The sequence below is a fragment of the Aquila chrysaetos genome, chromosome 24, assembly GCF_900496995.4.
Source record: "Aquila chrysaetos chrysaetos chromosome 24, bAquChr1.4, whole genome shotgun sequence".
NCBI lineage: Eukaryota > Metazoa > Chordata > Aves > Accipitriformes > Accipitridae > Aquila > Aquila chrysaetos.
The window spans coordinates 16,699,856-16,713,965 of record NC_044027.1 but is presented as its reverse complement, the minus strand read 5'-3'; the positions used below and the strand labels follow the sequence as shown (position 1 = coordinate 16,713,965).

The 14,110-nt window shown below is 54.5% G+C and overlaps 1 protein-coding gene across 3 annotated transcripts in view; it reads right to left on the bottom strand.

Annotated features, from left to right (window-relative positions):
• Positions 1-1,434: 1,434 nt before the first annotated feature.
• The window catches only part of RXRA (retinoid X receptor alpha), a 120,565-nt gene continuing 107,889 nt past the window's right edge, over positions 1,435-14,110 (bottom strand). For all 3 annotated transcript variants that reach the window (XM_030000000.2, XM_041119783.1, XM_030000001.2), the window contains exons 7-10: positions 13,476-13,608; positions 12,255-12,346; positions 10,442-10,547; positions 1,435-6,697 (exon numbers count right to left, since the gene is read on the bottom strand). In XM_030000000.2, coding sequence (XP_029855860.1) covers positions 6,550-6,697; positions 10,442-10,547; positions 12,255-12,346; positions 13,476-13,608 — 479 coding nt within the window. In that variant the 3' untranslated portion in view covers positions 1,435-6,549. The remainder of the gene's footprint in view (positions 6,698-10,441; positions 10,548-12,254; positions 12,347-13,475; positions 13,609-14,110) is intronic.

Here is a 14,110-nt window from a genome sequence, read left to right as displayed (position 1 = left end):
ACGGCGTGAGGGCGAGCATCCCGGCGAGCGCTGCCCCATGGATCCCGGCTCCCTCCACCCTGGGAGATGGGGGAAAAAACCCCTCAGGAAGGGAGGTAAATATTTACTCTCTAAACACAAACTGCTTCTTGGAGGTTAACAAGACACATAACCACCCTCTGCAACAGGAACCATCAGATGCGTGAGTGTGGCCGGCCGGGTGCCCCCGCGTCCCTGGGGTCTCCCAAAGAGGTGACAAAGGGGCGGGGGGGGGGGGGTGGCAGTGGGAATCGGCCCCGCACTGGGGAGCAGCGGGTTGCTGCCGAGGCGGATAATCCCCCGCACCCCTTCCCCTGCCCTCCGCAAGCCACCTCCCAGGGCTTCCCAAATGAAAAAATATTGCGGCCAAGTTAGAAACACACGGATCGTCACTAACCAAATTGAAACTCTTATTTTCCTTCTCTATTTGACCGGCTTTGCAGCCGTCGGGGGAGGATTTATCTCCGCTGTAAACCCAAGAGCAAGTTCAATCTTGTTTGTACCTGGCAACAAATCCAGGTTAAGCTAAGGCCAGCGCTAACGGCTCCTGTTCACGCACCGGCTGCACCGGGGCTCCCGGCACCTCCCTTGCAGCAACGCTCCCGCTCCGGTGTCACTCCAGGAGGGATGGGGACTGGAAAAAAGCCCGCTGTCCCCACGCATCCATCCGCTGGAGCTCGTCAATCCACCCTTCACCACCGGGCCGGGGGTGCACGCTCCCAGGACGTGCCCCCCCGGGTCAGAGGCAGAGCTGGCAGAGCTTTGCCGGGTGGCACGGGGACCGTCCCCTGCGACGTGCCCACGGCGGCATCGCTCACCCCACTGCCACCCTCACAGGGAAACGCCGGCACCCGCCGGCACCCCGCCGGCACGTCCCTCCGGGGGTCTGGCCACGATGGGCATCCCGGTGGCCACGGCGGCCACGGCGGCCACCCGTGCTGTGTTCGCTGCAAGGCAAGGAGCAGGGGGACGTGGCGGGGCGGGGGGAGCGACGGTGTCCCTAGCAGGGTGCAGCTGGAGATGTCAAAGGGATCCGAAATTCATTCCAGGAAAATTCCTGAGGGGAAGGAAAAACATCTCCTTCGCTGAGTCTTGGGGGTCCCCCAACGGTTCTGCCGTTGCTCCTGACTTCCTACTGGATTTACTCTGACTCGGCCTCGCAGGGAGCAGGAGGGACCGTCCGCTGGGAACGGGGACCCTCTGGGGCGATGGGGACCTCCCCAGTGGGGACAGCCCCCCCGTGGGGGGACCTGATGGAATAACTCAGGACACACCGGTGAAGAACAAAATAGGACTTGGACTGGGTTATATTTTAAAATGCTCATATATTTTCTTTTTTTTTTTTTTCTCCTTTTTTCTTTTTCTTTTTTTCTTTTTTCTTTTTTTTTTTTCACAATTCTAATACAATTGTTCATCAAAATACTGGCGTTTCCAGCAGCAATTCTTTTTTTTTTTTCTTTTTTTCCTTTTTTTTTTTAAGTGAATAATAATATACGGTAGTGATTTCACAGTAAAACAGACCTGCGGGAACGCCGGATATATGTGACAAAAGACACCCCCAGACCAGCCTGCCCCCTCCCCCCCCCCCCCCCGAAAAAGATTTTGGAAGTGGGGGAAAAAATAAAAAGTTCGTTCAAAAAAATTATTTCAAAAGAGATTTCATATAAAGCCTTTAAAACACGGTCAAAAGTTTCTCCCTCTTCTCCAGATCCCTGTCCCTGTGGCTGAATGCTTACAGAGAGAAAGAGAGAGAGAGAAAGAGAGAAAAAATAGAGAGAGTTTATAACAATCTCTGTAGAAGAAACAAAACAATCCAGAAAGAAAATATCCAAGAATACGTAAGGGATAAAATTACATTTGTACAAAAATAGATTTTAACTTTATTGATGCTTTAGATATTTTTCCTTATCTTTTCTCTTTTTTTTTTGTCATTCTAAATTTTAATGTATTTTATTTTTTATCTATGCATCCCATAGCCAAGGCATCCATCACTAAGTATTGGGAATTGCTAAAGCTATTTTTACTCAAAACCACCTGCTGCTTAAAAGAAAAACAAAAAAACAAACAAACAAAAAAAACCAAAACAAAAAAGCATCTTAAAATAGATGCAGTTCCTTTGTCTCGAGGAATAAAGATCCAGATTTGGCATCTGCCAATTCGGAAAGGGCTTCAGGTACAATGTACTCACTTACATGAAGCAAAAAAAAAAAAAAAAGCAAGGAAAAAAATAGGAAAAAAGAATCGACTTAAAACAAAAAACCCACAAAAAGTCTGTAGTTGCTACGGTTATAATATATGTATATGTGAGTGAGGATATTTATACAGTGTATATATCTACAGTACATACATGTATACACACGCACATATGTATCAACTTAAACCAGATCATGCACGCTCGTCACTGATGGGGACAGCATCAGCTCTTGAGCCACGGTCCCACCAGCTTCAACCCTTTTTATGACCAGGACCCGAGCCCAGCCAGCCCCACGAGGACGGGGCGGGTGGGGGGACCGCCGGCTCCGAAGTGCGGAGAAGCTGCCGGTGAGCTCGGGGGGTCGGTGCGGGCTTCCCACACCCATGGGTGCTGGGGAGATGAAGGTCTTTTGCCCCTAATTCCACTCCTCGGGTCCCACCAGGCAGCGATGCTCAGCCCTTCGGTGCAGGTGGATGCTCTGGAAGCTCCAGCATCCTCCCGGGGTGGCCCACGGGCGTGCTGGATTCGGCTCGGGTTTGGGTTAGGGCTTGGTTGAAACGCGCACACGCAAGAAGGCAGTGAGGAACATCCAGGGTGGCAGGTGGGTGGCTGAAAAGCTGATGTTTGTGCTATCTTTAGAAAATTAAAGATTGTCCCACCAACAAAAAGGAATTAAAAAAAAAAAAATTAAAAAATAGATCACCCTAATCAAACCAGATTTTTGCAAGAGTACTAAGATCTGGTTAAATGAAATTTCTACCTCTCTAGTGAATAATGTGCCTTTTTTTTTTTTCTTTTACCCATGTATCACCTCTTCAAACAAGCATGTAGTATATTTATAATTATTATGATGAGGACAAAAAAAAAAAAAAAAAAAAGCCAAAAGTGAAAAAGAATACAAATGAAAGACTCAAACTCATGCAAAAGCACATTGCTTTAAGGCTGCTGTGGCAGATGTTACCGGACGCACAAAAGCTTTTCCTTCTGCTAGGGAGGGCTGGGCTGGTGATGTTGGAGGGGGATGTGCCGGGGTGGGCTGGGGTCCAGGCTCTGGGGGTTGATCGCACACGCTCAGGACCCGCTGGCAACCCAAAATTCCCGGTGTGGCTGCCGGGGGAAACCAGAAGAGCTTCACCGAAAGCAACAGAGCCATGCTGAGTTACAGCAATGTGGGGGCTCCCTCGACACCTGCCAAAACCAGAAAGCCCAGGACAATGCTCGGCCTTTCCCCAAAACCCTCCTCAGCCAGGAGCACAAATTGAGGCTGTGCGCTGCTCCAGCAGGGAAACTGAGGCACGGAGACACGCGTCCCGACCGAGAGGCCCTAGCCCGCAGAGCCTTCCCCTCTGCACCACGCTACTTGCTGAGAACACCCCCTCGCTTGTGGCATTTTATTTTTAGTGGGTTAAATGCTAACTGGGACGGGATGGGATGGGATGGTAGGGTATGGCATGGCATGGCATGGCATGGCATGGTAGGGTGTGGCATGGGATGGGATGGGATGGGATGGGATGGGATGGGACGGGATGGGACGGGACGAGACGGGAGCTCCCACTCTGCAGCCCAGCAGTGCCCAGGGCTGCAGCCGGCCAGACCACAGCCTTGCAAGCCACCACAGCTCAGCACCCAGCACCAAGCAGCCCCTTCCAAGCCATCAATCAGGAAAGAAGCGATTCCACCCAACGGAGGAGGACAGCGGGTTTATTCTAGTGCAACGTCCACCGACTCTTTCACAAAGCACCCTCATCCTCTCCGGCAAGCAAGCTCCAGGCTTCTTTCCACCGGCAAGAGCCGGGCTGGGGGCTGCCGGCTGCCCGGGGGCTGGTTTGGCTCCGGGCTGAGCTCCGTGCCGAGCTCCGTGCCGGCTGGCTGGGAGCAAACACTTCCCTGCAAGCCCCCCGTGGGGCTGCGCCAGCCTTACGCTGGCAAGGAACAGCCTGCTCGTGTTTACTGGCACCCTTTACATATTTCATTTCTCTTGCCTAGTTTTCTTGGCAAATTCTTGCAGGGTGAAGCTGTTTAATAATATTTTCGGCGGCATGCAGGCTGCTGGAGAAACACAGCCAAAACACTTTCCCTGCCTCTGTGGATTTGCCACTTCAGGCCAGCCTAAGGGAAAGTTATGACCTGAAATCCTGAGTATTTATTTAGCAATGAGATGGCCTGGTTAACTGCAGGGGATGGAGCCGGGGACTCGAGCTGCCAGGCGGGATGACGACAGGCGGGTGACAACTGTGTCCCCTCAAAAATAGAGGTGGGAGCTGGTGGGCACGGCTCCATCCCCCTCCAGGCACAAAGGAGATGTTTGAAGAGCCAGCTACAACCCACAGGGAGCAAGAGAAATACCTTTGGGACCTAATACTTTGACGTTTTAAAGCACAGAAGACATGAAAGCGGTGGGGAAGCCCTTGGCCCCAGGGCAACCGCAGGCACCTCGTTCTTGGCTCCGAGCACCCGCCCCATGGTGTGTTCGGGACAGTCCGTCCTGCCAAAGGGGAAAAAAACCCTCCCCAACATCCCTCACCGCTTGCTCTGCTTTTTTTTTTTTCTCTAGCTCATTTTTTCAGCAGGGCTCTGGAGACACCTGATGAGGGTGAAATGGGGAAACGCTCCCTGGCTGACCTCTCCCCACGCGCTCCCCGGGGAATCCCATCCCGTGGGGTGTGGGCACGTTCCTGGGACAGTGTCCCTATTCCCCAAAAACCTGTCCATCTCCGTCCTGCCACACCAAGACTCAAGGAAAGGACCGTGCAAAAGCCAAGGTGCTTTTGATGCTCTCAGCATCCCGGACGGACCAGGGATGGGCACGCTGCCCACGCGGGCAGGGGCTGCTGCCACGTCCCCCACCCAGCCGGGACCTCTCAGCCCCCGCATCCCTCCCCCATGGCGGAGATTGAGGGGAGGGGGAGCCCTGTTCTTGCTTCGCCACTAATTAACAGCCACAATTATCAACCTGGCCAAGCACTCCCACTAATTGTTGCCTTGCAGTGTTTCGCACGGCAGCTGCTGAATCAACGGGAGCAGGCTCCTGGGCGAGCCGAAACCCCCGGTGCGAGGCGAGGGCTTGTGCGAGGCGAAGCCCAGGGGAAATGCCTGCGGGTACCTGGGGCTGCTGCGTACCCGGAATGCGGGCACGGAGGGGGTGTTTTTGTCAAGCCCACCCCACCAGCTGGAAATGCCCCTCCAACCTCACTAAACCAGGTCAGGACCAAAAGAAAAATCAAGAAGGAGCCATGGCTGACACGCCAGCTCCTGCTGCTCCAACGCAACAGCCCTTGAAATAAAGCATGGGTCTGGCAGGACGGGCTGGACCGAGCCTCGCGAGTGGGGCCGTGCCGGGATGCTGGGCAGAGTGGTGAGGGCAGGGGTCCCAGCAAGACCCTGTGAGCTGGGGAAGGGCGATGTTAAGTCCCTGGCAGCCTTAAAGCAAGTGCTCCAGCCGGCTCGTGTCTGCGTGGGCAGCTCCAGAGTGAGCGCAGAGGCACCTTTGGGAAGAGCAGCGATGCCCGGCTGCCCTCTGGGACGGCAAAAGGGGATTTTTCAGGTGCTGCCGCCCGCGGGACCCCCCGCACAGGGGGTGAGAGGGTGCCCCGGCTGCCTGTGCCAACAGTCACCTCGTTATTTGGGGGGTGGGATTCAGCTCAATCCCAAATCCTCTGCTTTTAATTGAAAGGAGAAGGCTCTGTGCAGCCACGGGTGACTCATTCACGGGGCACGGGCTGGGCCGCCTCTCCAGCCCGCCTCTCCCTCCGTGAAGTAACTACCGAGACTACTAATAATAGTTAGAAACCAAAAATAGAATTCTTTTTTTTTTTTTTTTTTTTCTTCTCTTTTTCAAAAACTCCATCCTCTGAAAACAGCCAGCTGCAATCCGGCGAGTTCAACCACTCCCCTCGACTTGTCCAAACCCCACTGCCCCAAGGGCTGGGACCGTCCCTGTCCCCGCTCCTGCCCCACGGGAAGCACCGTCGGCCGCGGCATACACGCGGGGTGATGCCAAGCCCGGCCAGTGGCTCACCCCGAAACTCATGGCACAGCGGGGGCCGGGGCAGAGGTGCGAGCCAGGGCAGTGGGTGGCAAGCTCTCTCCGCTCCCACTTCTCTACATCTAGCGCAGGGAACCAGCGAGGCAGGTCTTGAGATGCAGCAGTGACAGCAAACGGACAAGGGTGAAGGCGACGAGGAGGCGAGGACGGCAGGGGGTCGCCCCGGATCAGACGGTGCCTCCAGCGCCGGGGAGAGGAGGGAGGGACGGGCTGGGGCAGCGGCGGAGGAAAAGCAGAGGAAGGGGTCCCGCGAGACCCCGGCCGGGCGAGGGACTGACCCAGCAGCAGTTCTCTAAGTCATTTGATGGGGCGCTTCCAGCATTTCCATCAAGAAGGTGTCGATTGGCGTGTCGCCTATTAGCTTGAAGAAGAAGAGGTGCTCCAGGCATTTCAGGCCAATGGACCGGAGGGCTGGGAGACGGAGCAAGAGCTTTGCGAACCTGGGGGGGCAGGAGACATGACATGGTCAGACATCCCACAGGCAGCCCCGCTTCTGCCCTGACCCCCCAAAACTTCTGTGGCCAGTCCTGCTCAGAAGGGCTGGGAGTCAGACGCAACTTCTTTTGCTACCAAAGTCATGGGGCTACACCCAGAGCTGCGCAGAGAAATCATTAATTATGCCCCCAGCCTTGAAGATCAGGCAGCCACGGTGGATTTTCACAACAAACATGTGCTGAGAGCTGAGCTAGTAAAATAAGAAACGAAAGGCCATCCCTGGACTGGGGTGCACCACTGGCTTCATGCATGTGTCACGCATGTGCGTGACCGTTCAGTGAGCACCCTGCGATGCTCCTGGGGTCCCTACACCGCAGCCGCGGGGAGGAGGCACCACGGGGCCAGCCTTGTCGCAGGCAGTGGTGCAAGCAGCTTCAGCGGCTTGATTTTCGGTCAGGGAAAAGGGCAAGCAGCCGGGGAGGGGACGGAGGAGATGCTGAGTGGGTTTAGCTTGTACCTGGCTCAGCGATGCCCCTTTCCTGCAGGCACCGGGCACCTTCCAGGCAGCTCCACCAGCCATCGCTCCGGGCTGGAGGCATGTCGGGGATGAAGCCAATGGAAGGAGACAAGAGCTTTGATGCAAAAGCTGGAAGAAGCGCTGCAAATCAGCCGAGACACGGGGTGCTCCCCTTCTCCCTGCCCAGGGCGGGGGTCCGACAAGCCCCAGCCAAACAAAAGCCCTTTCTCCCCAGCCTGCCCTGCCCGGCGGAGACGCTTGTCAGGTCGCACCCGAGATGCCGGCAAGAGCCGACAGGCAGAAGGGCTGCGCAGCCGGGCAGGGGAGAGCCAGGGGGGCTGGGGAGAGCCGACAGTGCTGCAGGAGCCAGCCGGGATGAAGGAGACGAGCCCCAGGGCTGGCCAGCCATGCTGGGGAAAGGCTGCTGTGTGTTGGGCTCTGAGGGTAGCAGGAGGCTGCGGAGCCGGGAGAAAGCCGCCGGCTCCTGCAAGGGTGCTTCGGAGCACCCCGAGGTGCCACCCGGGGTGCCCCCACCCTGCCTGCCCGCGCCCCAGGGGTGCAGGCAGCAACCCCGGGTGCTGCGGGATGTTGCCTCCCCGCTCTCAAAACGGGGAAAAGGCCCTTTAATGGTCGGGAGTGCATTTATTTGTTTTTACTGCTGCACAATCCGGGCTTGAACATAAGCAAAGGCCGGAACCAGCTCCGGGAGAAGGGGACTCTCTAGAAAACACACACATAGAGAGAGACATGCACAAACATACAGATATTATACATGCATGCACACTTCTCTCTCCCTATTTTTTTTTTTTGCTGAGCTGGCGAGAACGGTGGGAGCAGAGCCAGGAAAAACAAATCAGTCCTACCATCCCATTCAGGAAGTTTCACTTTAAACCAAACCAGATGATGGCTCCAGCCCTCGGATATGTTTAACTGTGAGATAACCAGCCCACAGCACAACGTGCCAGGGCTGCGGCCGGGAGGGAAGAAAATAGCCCCGATTCCCTGCGGCTGCCGGGTGTCACGTAGGCACTGTGCCCTCCCTGCAGAGGAGCAGGGGCTGGCACGGAGGCGAGCACAGCTGGGTTTTTCCTAGGAATGCCTCCCTCCATCTCGCTGCTGCAGAGAAGTTCCCTTTTGTTGTTTACATGGTGCTCGCAAGCTCTTGATGGCCGGGCACTAGGCTGAAGACACACACCGAAGGGCGTCTGAAGAGGTGGGGAAGCCAAGCGCTCACTGCGGCGTGGAGCAGGCGAGGGAACCCGCCGCGGGCTCGACCAGCCGTTTGCTCAACCACAGGAGGAACTTGTTTCCAGCCCCAGATGGTGATCACATTGTGCCACGAGACCAGGAGGATGCAGAGAGCTCCTGAGAGCTTGGTTTAGCTCTTGTGCAACTCTGGACTCCCAGCCCACACGTTAACCCTCCCGAGCCACCTGGGCTTGTTCCACCGTTGCCCTGCACCATAGAAAAGATGGAGTAAGGTCAGCAATGCCCAGTCACGGCTCTCAGGACAGCCCCAAGCGTGCAAAAACCTTTAAGGTCACCAAAGAAATGTGCCAGGATGACACGAGGAGGTCCCCAGCCCAAGGTCATTCAAAGCCAGTGAGAGATCAAACTCCAGAGCCCTTGGTGCAGGCTACCGAACCTAAAATGCTCCCTTACACATCGCTGATCATTGAGGTAGAGCCCTGGGGAACTGATTTTGACTGGTGGCTCAGCGACTTTGCTCAGTCATGCACAGCGGCTTCGCGGTTGTTTGGTCGATGCAGAGCGGTGCTGTCCCCGCGCCAGCCCCCTGCCCAGCCCCACCGCAGCCTGCCGCAGAGAGCAGCAGCGTGCGAGGGCTGCACGACTCGGCTGCGGACACTGGACGCCTATGCAAAGCAAAGAGTTCATCCCACGGGGGGGGAATAATCCGGGAGAGCTGCCGGCCACGATTCCCAAGGCAGCTCTCCTTGTGCCAGGTATGGCTGGCTGCTCGTTGTGAGCCCCAAGGGGAGCAGAGCTCTTCCGAAACACCCGAACAGCCAAAGTCCAGGGTCTGGGTCTGGATTTGCTTAGGAACTGCAATTTAATAATGCTTTTTGGAAGAGGAGTTGGCTTGAGAGTTGGCCCGAGGCCCACACAAACCACCCAGGAGAGGAGAGGTAATCACCCCTGCTCTGTGCTCCGTGCTCATCCCCCACTTCCCCTCCTCACCGAAGTCAAACACACCCAACGGTACTTTCATCCTAACTCTCCCTGCCACAAGCCAACCACGAACAGCCAAGAAGCCCCTTAACGATGCATCTTTTTTCATCTGCCAGCACATTGGTACCAAAGCGGGGAAAAAATAAGTCTAATATTACTTCATATTACTTCTGAGGGTGTGATCTGCCCACTGCATTCATTGCTGTAAAAGCATCCTTTTTTTAATTTAACCATCCAGACACGCAAAACCGGGAATGCAGGTGAGTTGCAAATCCCAGTTGTTTGGGCTGTTTTTCCCAATATTCACGCCTCAGCAATGATATGCACCAGCAGCAGTTTCCAGCGCTTTGCCTGGTTTCTCAAATGACTGTCAGTAACTTAACTGGCAGTTGCCAGCTTCAGGCTGTAACTGGGAAAATGCGCCCACTCAGCTCCTGAGCGGTCCAGGAAAGCATTCTTAATTCCCCCTCCCATTCCCAGCTGGATTGGGGGAGGCGGGGAGGGGAGAAAAGAGCATCAATTGAGGCTTTCACTTCCCAGCAATGATGCTCATCTGCCACTGAAAATTAACTCCGTGTGCGTCTTATTTTCGCTGTGGTTTGCACTCCGTGGTTGCCAAAAGGGAAATGATACCCCTTCCCCCATGTGCTCATCCCACTGCTGCGGCCGCAGGAGCCTGGGCTCCTCAGGTCTCGGCATCGCCGTTACTGCCTGACCTTGTCCCGGCTGCGCTGCGTTTAGTAGCACGGGAATAAAGACCTCTCTGCGCCTCACAGGCGGATTTTCTAAGGACATTCACAGCTGAACCAGGTAGACATGAGTGGTTTTCTCTGCAGCGAGCCGTTTGCTCCCAGAAGACGTGGGAACACAGACCCCTAAACGGAAGGGACCCAGCACCCGCACGCAGGTGCAGCGACCCCGAGGACGGCACTCGGACCCTGTCCCGGGCTGCAGCACCCTTTGCCCAGGCTGCAGCACCCATCGCATGGGGCTTTGCATTGGCACGAGGCTGCAGAAGGTCAGGGCACAGCCAGCAACTCACCTCCCGGGCTGGTCGGGGTATTTGTGTTTGCAGTATGCCTCTAGCGATGCGTACACCTTCTCCCGTAACGCCTCCACTTCAGCCGGGTTGGAGAGACCTTTCGAGTCTGAAAGGCAACGAAAGGACCATCAGCCAAAAACCTCCAGGCTTTCCAGGCAGGCAAGGATCCTCCTGTGCATCCCCCAGCCCCCTTCATCCCTCCCGGCACCACCAGACCAGGGCACAGTGTGGACGCAGGGTCTGAACCCCAGGAATTTGGGGCAGTACCTAACACCTCCCGGGAAGCGTTCAAGCCTCGAAAGGTTTACCCTGTGACTACAGATCTGTTTTACCCCACCTCACACCCCAACCCCAACCGTTCTGGCTTATTCCAGTGGTCACAGGACCCTCGTTTAAAGGGTTTAAGTCGCCCTCAAGTCCTGGGCTTGTGGGATTCCTCCCTCCAGCAAGAAGCACTGCAACAGGGCTAAACAAAAAGCCCCTGCTCTCGCAGGTCCCCCGCAACACGGCGAGGATCTGTTTTTAGTAGGGTGAAAGGGACAGTCAAGCAATCGATATCCCCAAGCACATGCGCCACAGGAACCTCTCCAGATTCTCCTTCTTTTACCATATACGGCTAATCCCAAATTACAGACAATAAATTACTGGTGATTACAAGGGGGGGTGGAAAAAAAAAAAGTCAAGCAGAAAAACAAACCCAAGAAACAGCAATAAACCCTGCTGAGATGCCCTGGCCCGGGTTCGGTGGGAAAGGCCAGAGAAAAAGCCATGCTTGGGCACAAACCATGCTCCTGCGAGGACAGGGAAGGGAAGGGGTGGCTGCAGATGTGGAGGTCTGTCCTCAGCTGCCATCTGCTTTTGCTCTGGACTGACTCGCTCTAAAATATAGAGAACCCCCCAAGAGAGCTGTACAGCTATCTGCAGGCTGGCCGTTTATCTCCTGCTGCAGCAGGGCTTTGCTCTCTGAAACGCCGGAGACAACCCCCGGCACTGAACCTTCTTCTTCCCTCGGGCAGCTGGGGCCAAGGGGGAAAAACGAGCAGCGCGAAGCCTCCTGGAGTCTGTAAAATTAAGCAAGCTGCGGACAAAAAAGAAAGTTCTTGTGTATTTTGTAAGCACGTTTCATGCCTTTCACCCTCTGCAGGCTCTGCACAGGGCTTTTCCAGAAATGCAGTTAATAAAAGCCCTTGGATGTTGAGATCAGGAAACAGAGGACAAGGTCCATGCTCTAACTTTGCTCTAACCCATACTTTTGTCTTAAAGGATATCTAGATTCATTTTTGCTCCTATTCAGGGACAACTGCCTTAAGCACCAGAACTTTCTTTATACAGAGTCGGCTGAAACACTGAAAATAGGAAGACTGTGTATGTTGATCAAACCAAAGCCCCTCAAGCTCAGCAGAGCACTCAGCCCGTCAGTAGGAGTCAGCTCCAAAAGCAGCATTCGCCATCTCCTCAGATGATCGCAGCCAAGTCCCAGCCGAGGCCGGGCCCTGTACGGAGAATATTTCGGACCGCGAAACCGTGCTGCCCTCTGCGAAGGTGAAAACACCCCTTGGAAAGGGAGGGCTGGAGAGCAACCCTGGGCACGGATCCAGATCCACCCCTGACCTGCAAAGGACATGCTTGTAAGGTGGCAGATGCACGTGCAGCACTTAATTTGACTTTCATTCTTGCCTCTCTTCCTTCTTGCCCTGTCCTCGGGAGTTGGGTGCCCTCGGTTATTTGCAATGGAGCTTTATAGGTAAGAAAAGGAGCCAAAAGGACACAGCATCAGCCAAGAGAGGACTGGAGAGAAGGTAACGGCATGTACCGGGGTTGAAGAGGACAATGGCTCGCAGGCAGCCTAGCTCTGTCTTGTCCATCTGCATGTCTCGCATTTTTGACACGAGTTCTGTCAGTACTCTGCAAAGGACACAGAAATCACAGGCGTCAGCGTTAAAAAGAAATGGAAAAACACCCAGGTGTCAGACCCAGAGTGAGGTCCTCCAGTGCATAGTTAATGAAGTCATGGGATAGTGCTTGCTTATACCGGCTGAGGATATGCCCTCATTTTCCTCCTGTATCAAAAATAGCTCATTAGGAACATCAATAGTTCCTGTGAGATACAACAGAGACCATAAAAACTGGCTTCATATATTCACTGAGAGGCTTTGGCACCTGAGAAAGCTGCCTAAAAATAAAAAATAATAATATAAAAAAAAAACCCAACAGGTATCTAAAGGCAATTTCCTCTGCCGGTAATTTTTATTACTCCCTTTGCTCTTGCTGCAGGTGCCGGTCTTGAAATATTTTCCACTGATTGCCCAGTTTTCCCCACTAGCTCCTGCAGTGAAGTCATGATCTTGCACTTATGACCTCACAGGAAACAAATGATGTCACCCGGATCCAAAGAACAATTTCCTTGCAAAGCAAAGAAGCAAACGTGATTTGGTTTCAACTAAGCCGTATCAAGACGAGTCTCGGGCAGAGAGATCAGCCACCATTTAAGCAGCGTCTGGAGCCACACTGTGGGTCAAACACCCTGGAAGTCTGGCTTTAAAACACTTTCCCAAAGCACGAGATTAAAGAGCCCTCGGGATACGCATGTGGAACCTGCTGGGTATTTTGGGTGTTTTTTCATTGTCAAAATAAAATCATGTCTTGGTCCAATTAAAGATGAAAAGAAATAAAGAAGTGGCCTCCTCGTAACATTAGAAGGCATCTGGACCTCATGAAAGAGGCTTTTGATTTGCACTGGGCAGCCCTCTCCCTGACTATTTCGGGCTGCTGGTTTCTGCAGGTTTAAGAGGAAGGATTTCACGTCATTGCCTGCAGCAAAGACCGTGACGTTTCCATGCACGCCGTGGGACGGACACGCCTCAGCCCGGGCTCCTCCGACCACGAGCCCACGTGCCGCCGCAGCTCCGTCCGACCCCGCGAGCAGGTTGCGAGGCGGGGAATGGAAGCAGACCGGCGCGGAGATGGAGACGGGGAGGTCTAGGCGAGGTGGCCCGAGTCGCGTTCCCCACCGTCCGTCCTTCCCCCTGCCCACCTGTCGAAGATGGCCCCGACACCGGCACTGTGCGCGCTGTTCCGGTGCACGTGGAGCCCGGTGGCTAAGAGGATCCCGTCTTTCACGGCTATGGACCGGTGGGAGAAGGAGGCGATTAGGAGCTCATTCCACCCTGGGGAGAAGAAAACAACCGAGGCCGCAGGTTAGAGCCACGGGATCCTCGGCGGGGTCGGGAATCGGCAACGTCACTTCCCCGGCGCTAAAAAGAGAGGAGGAAACCGCTCAAGAACCGCCTTTGCTAGAGTAACGAGGCTGGATGTGGGAAGGGAGGGGGAAGGCAACCCTTTCTTGGATGTCAGGGAAGGAAAAACCGTTAAGGAACAAATGCACTAAAAATATAATGCTATTAAGGGAAGCAGTTTCCTCTATAAACCTTGCAGGCACCAGAGCAAACAGCGCTCTGCCCTGCTCCTCTCACTGTGAACCTACAAGTGGGTGTGGAGCACCCCTCTGACCTTATACTCTGTGCCTCTGAGCAGTTAAAAACCTATTAACGCTTTGTATCAGCTAATTGGGCTCATTTTCAGGCCATAATGGGGCACAAAAGTTCATTCACCATTATTCAGCTGTGCAAATTGGGACCATGAAAACTCTTGCTTGCAGGTTTGTTGCTT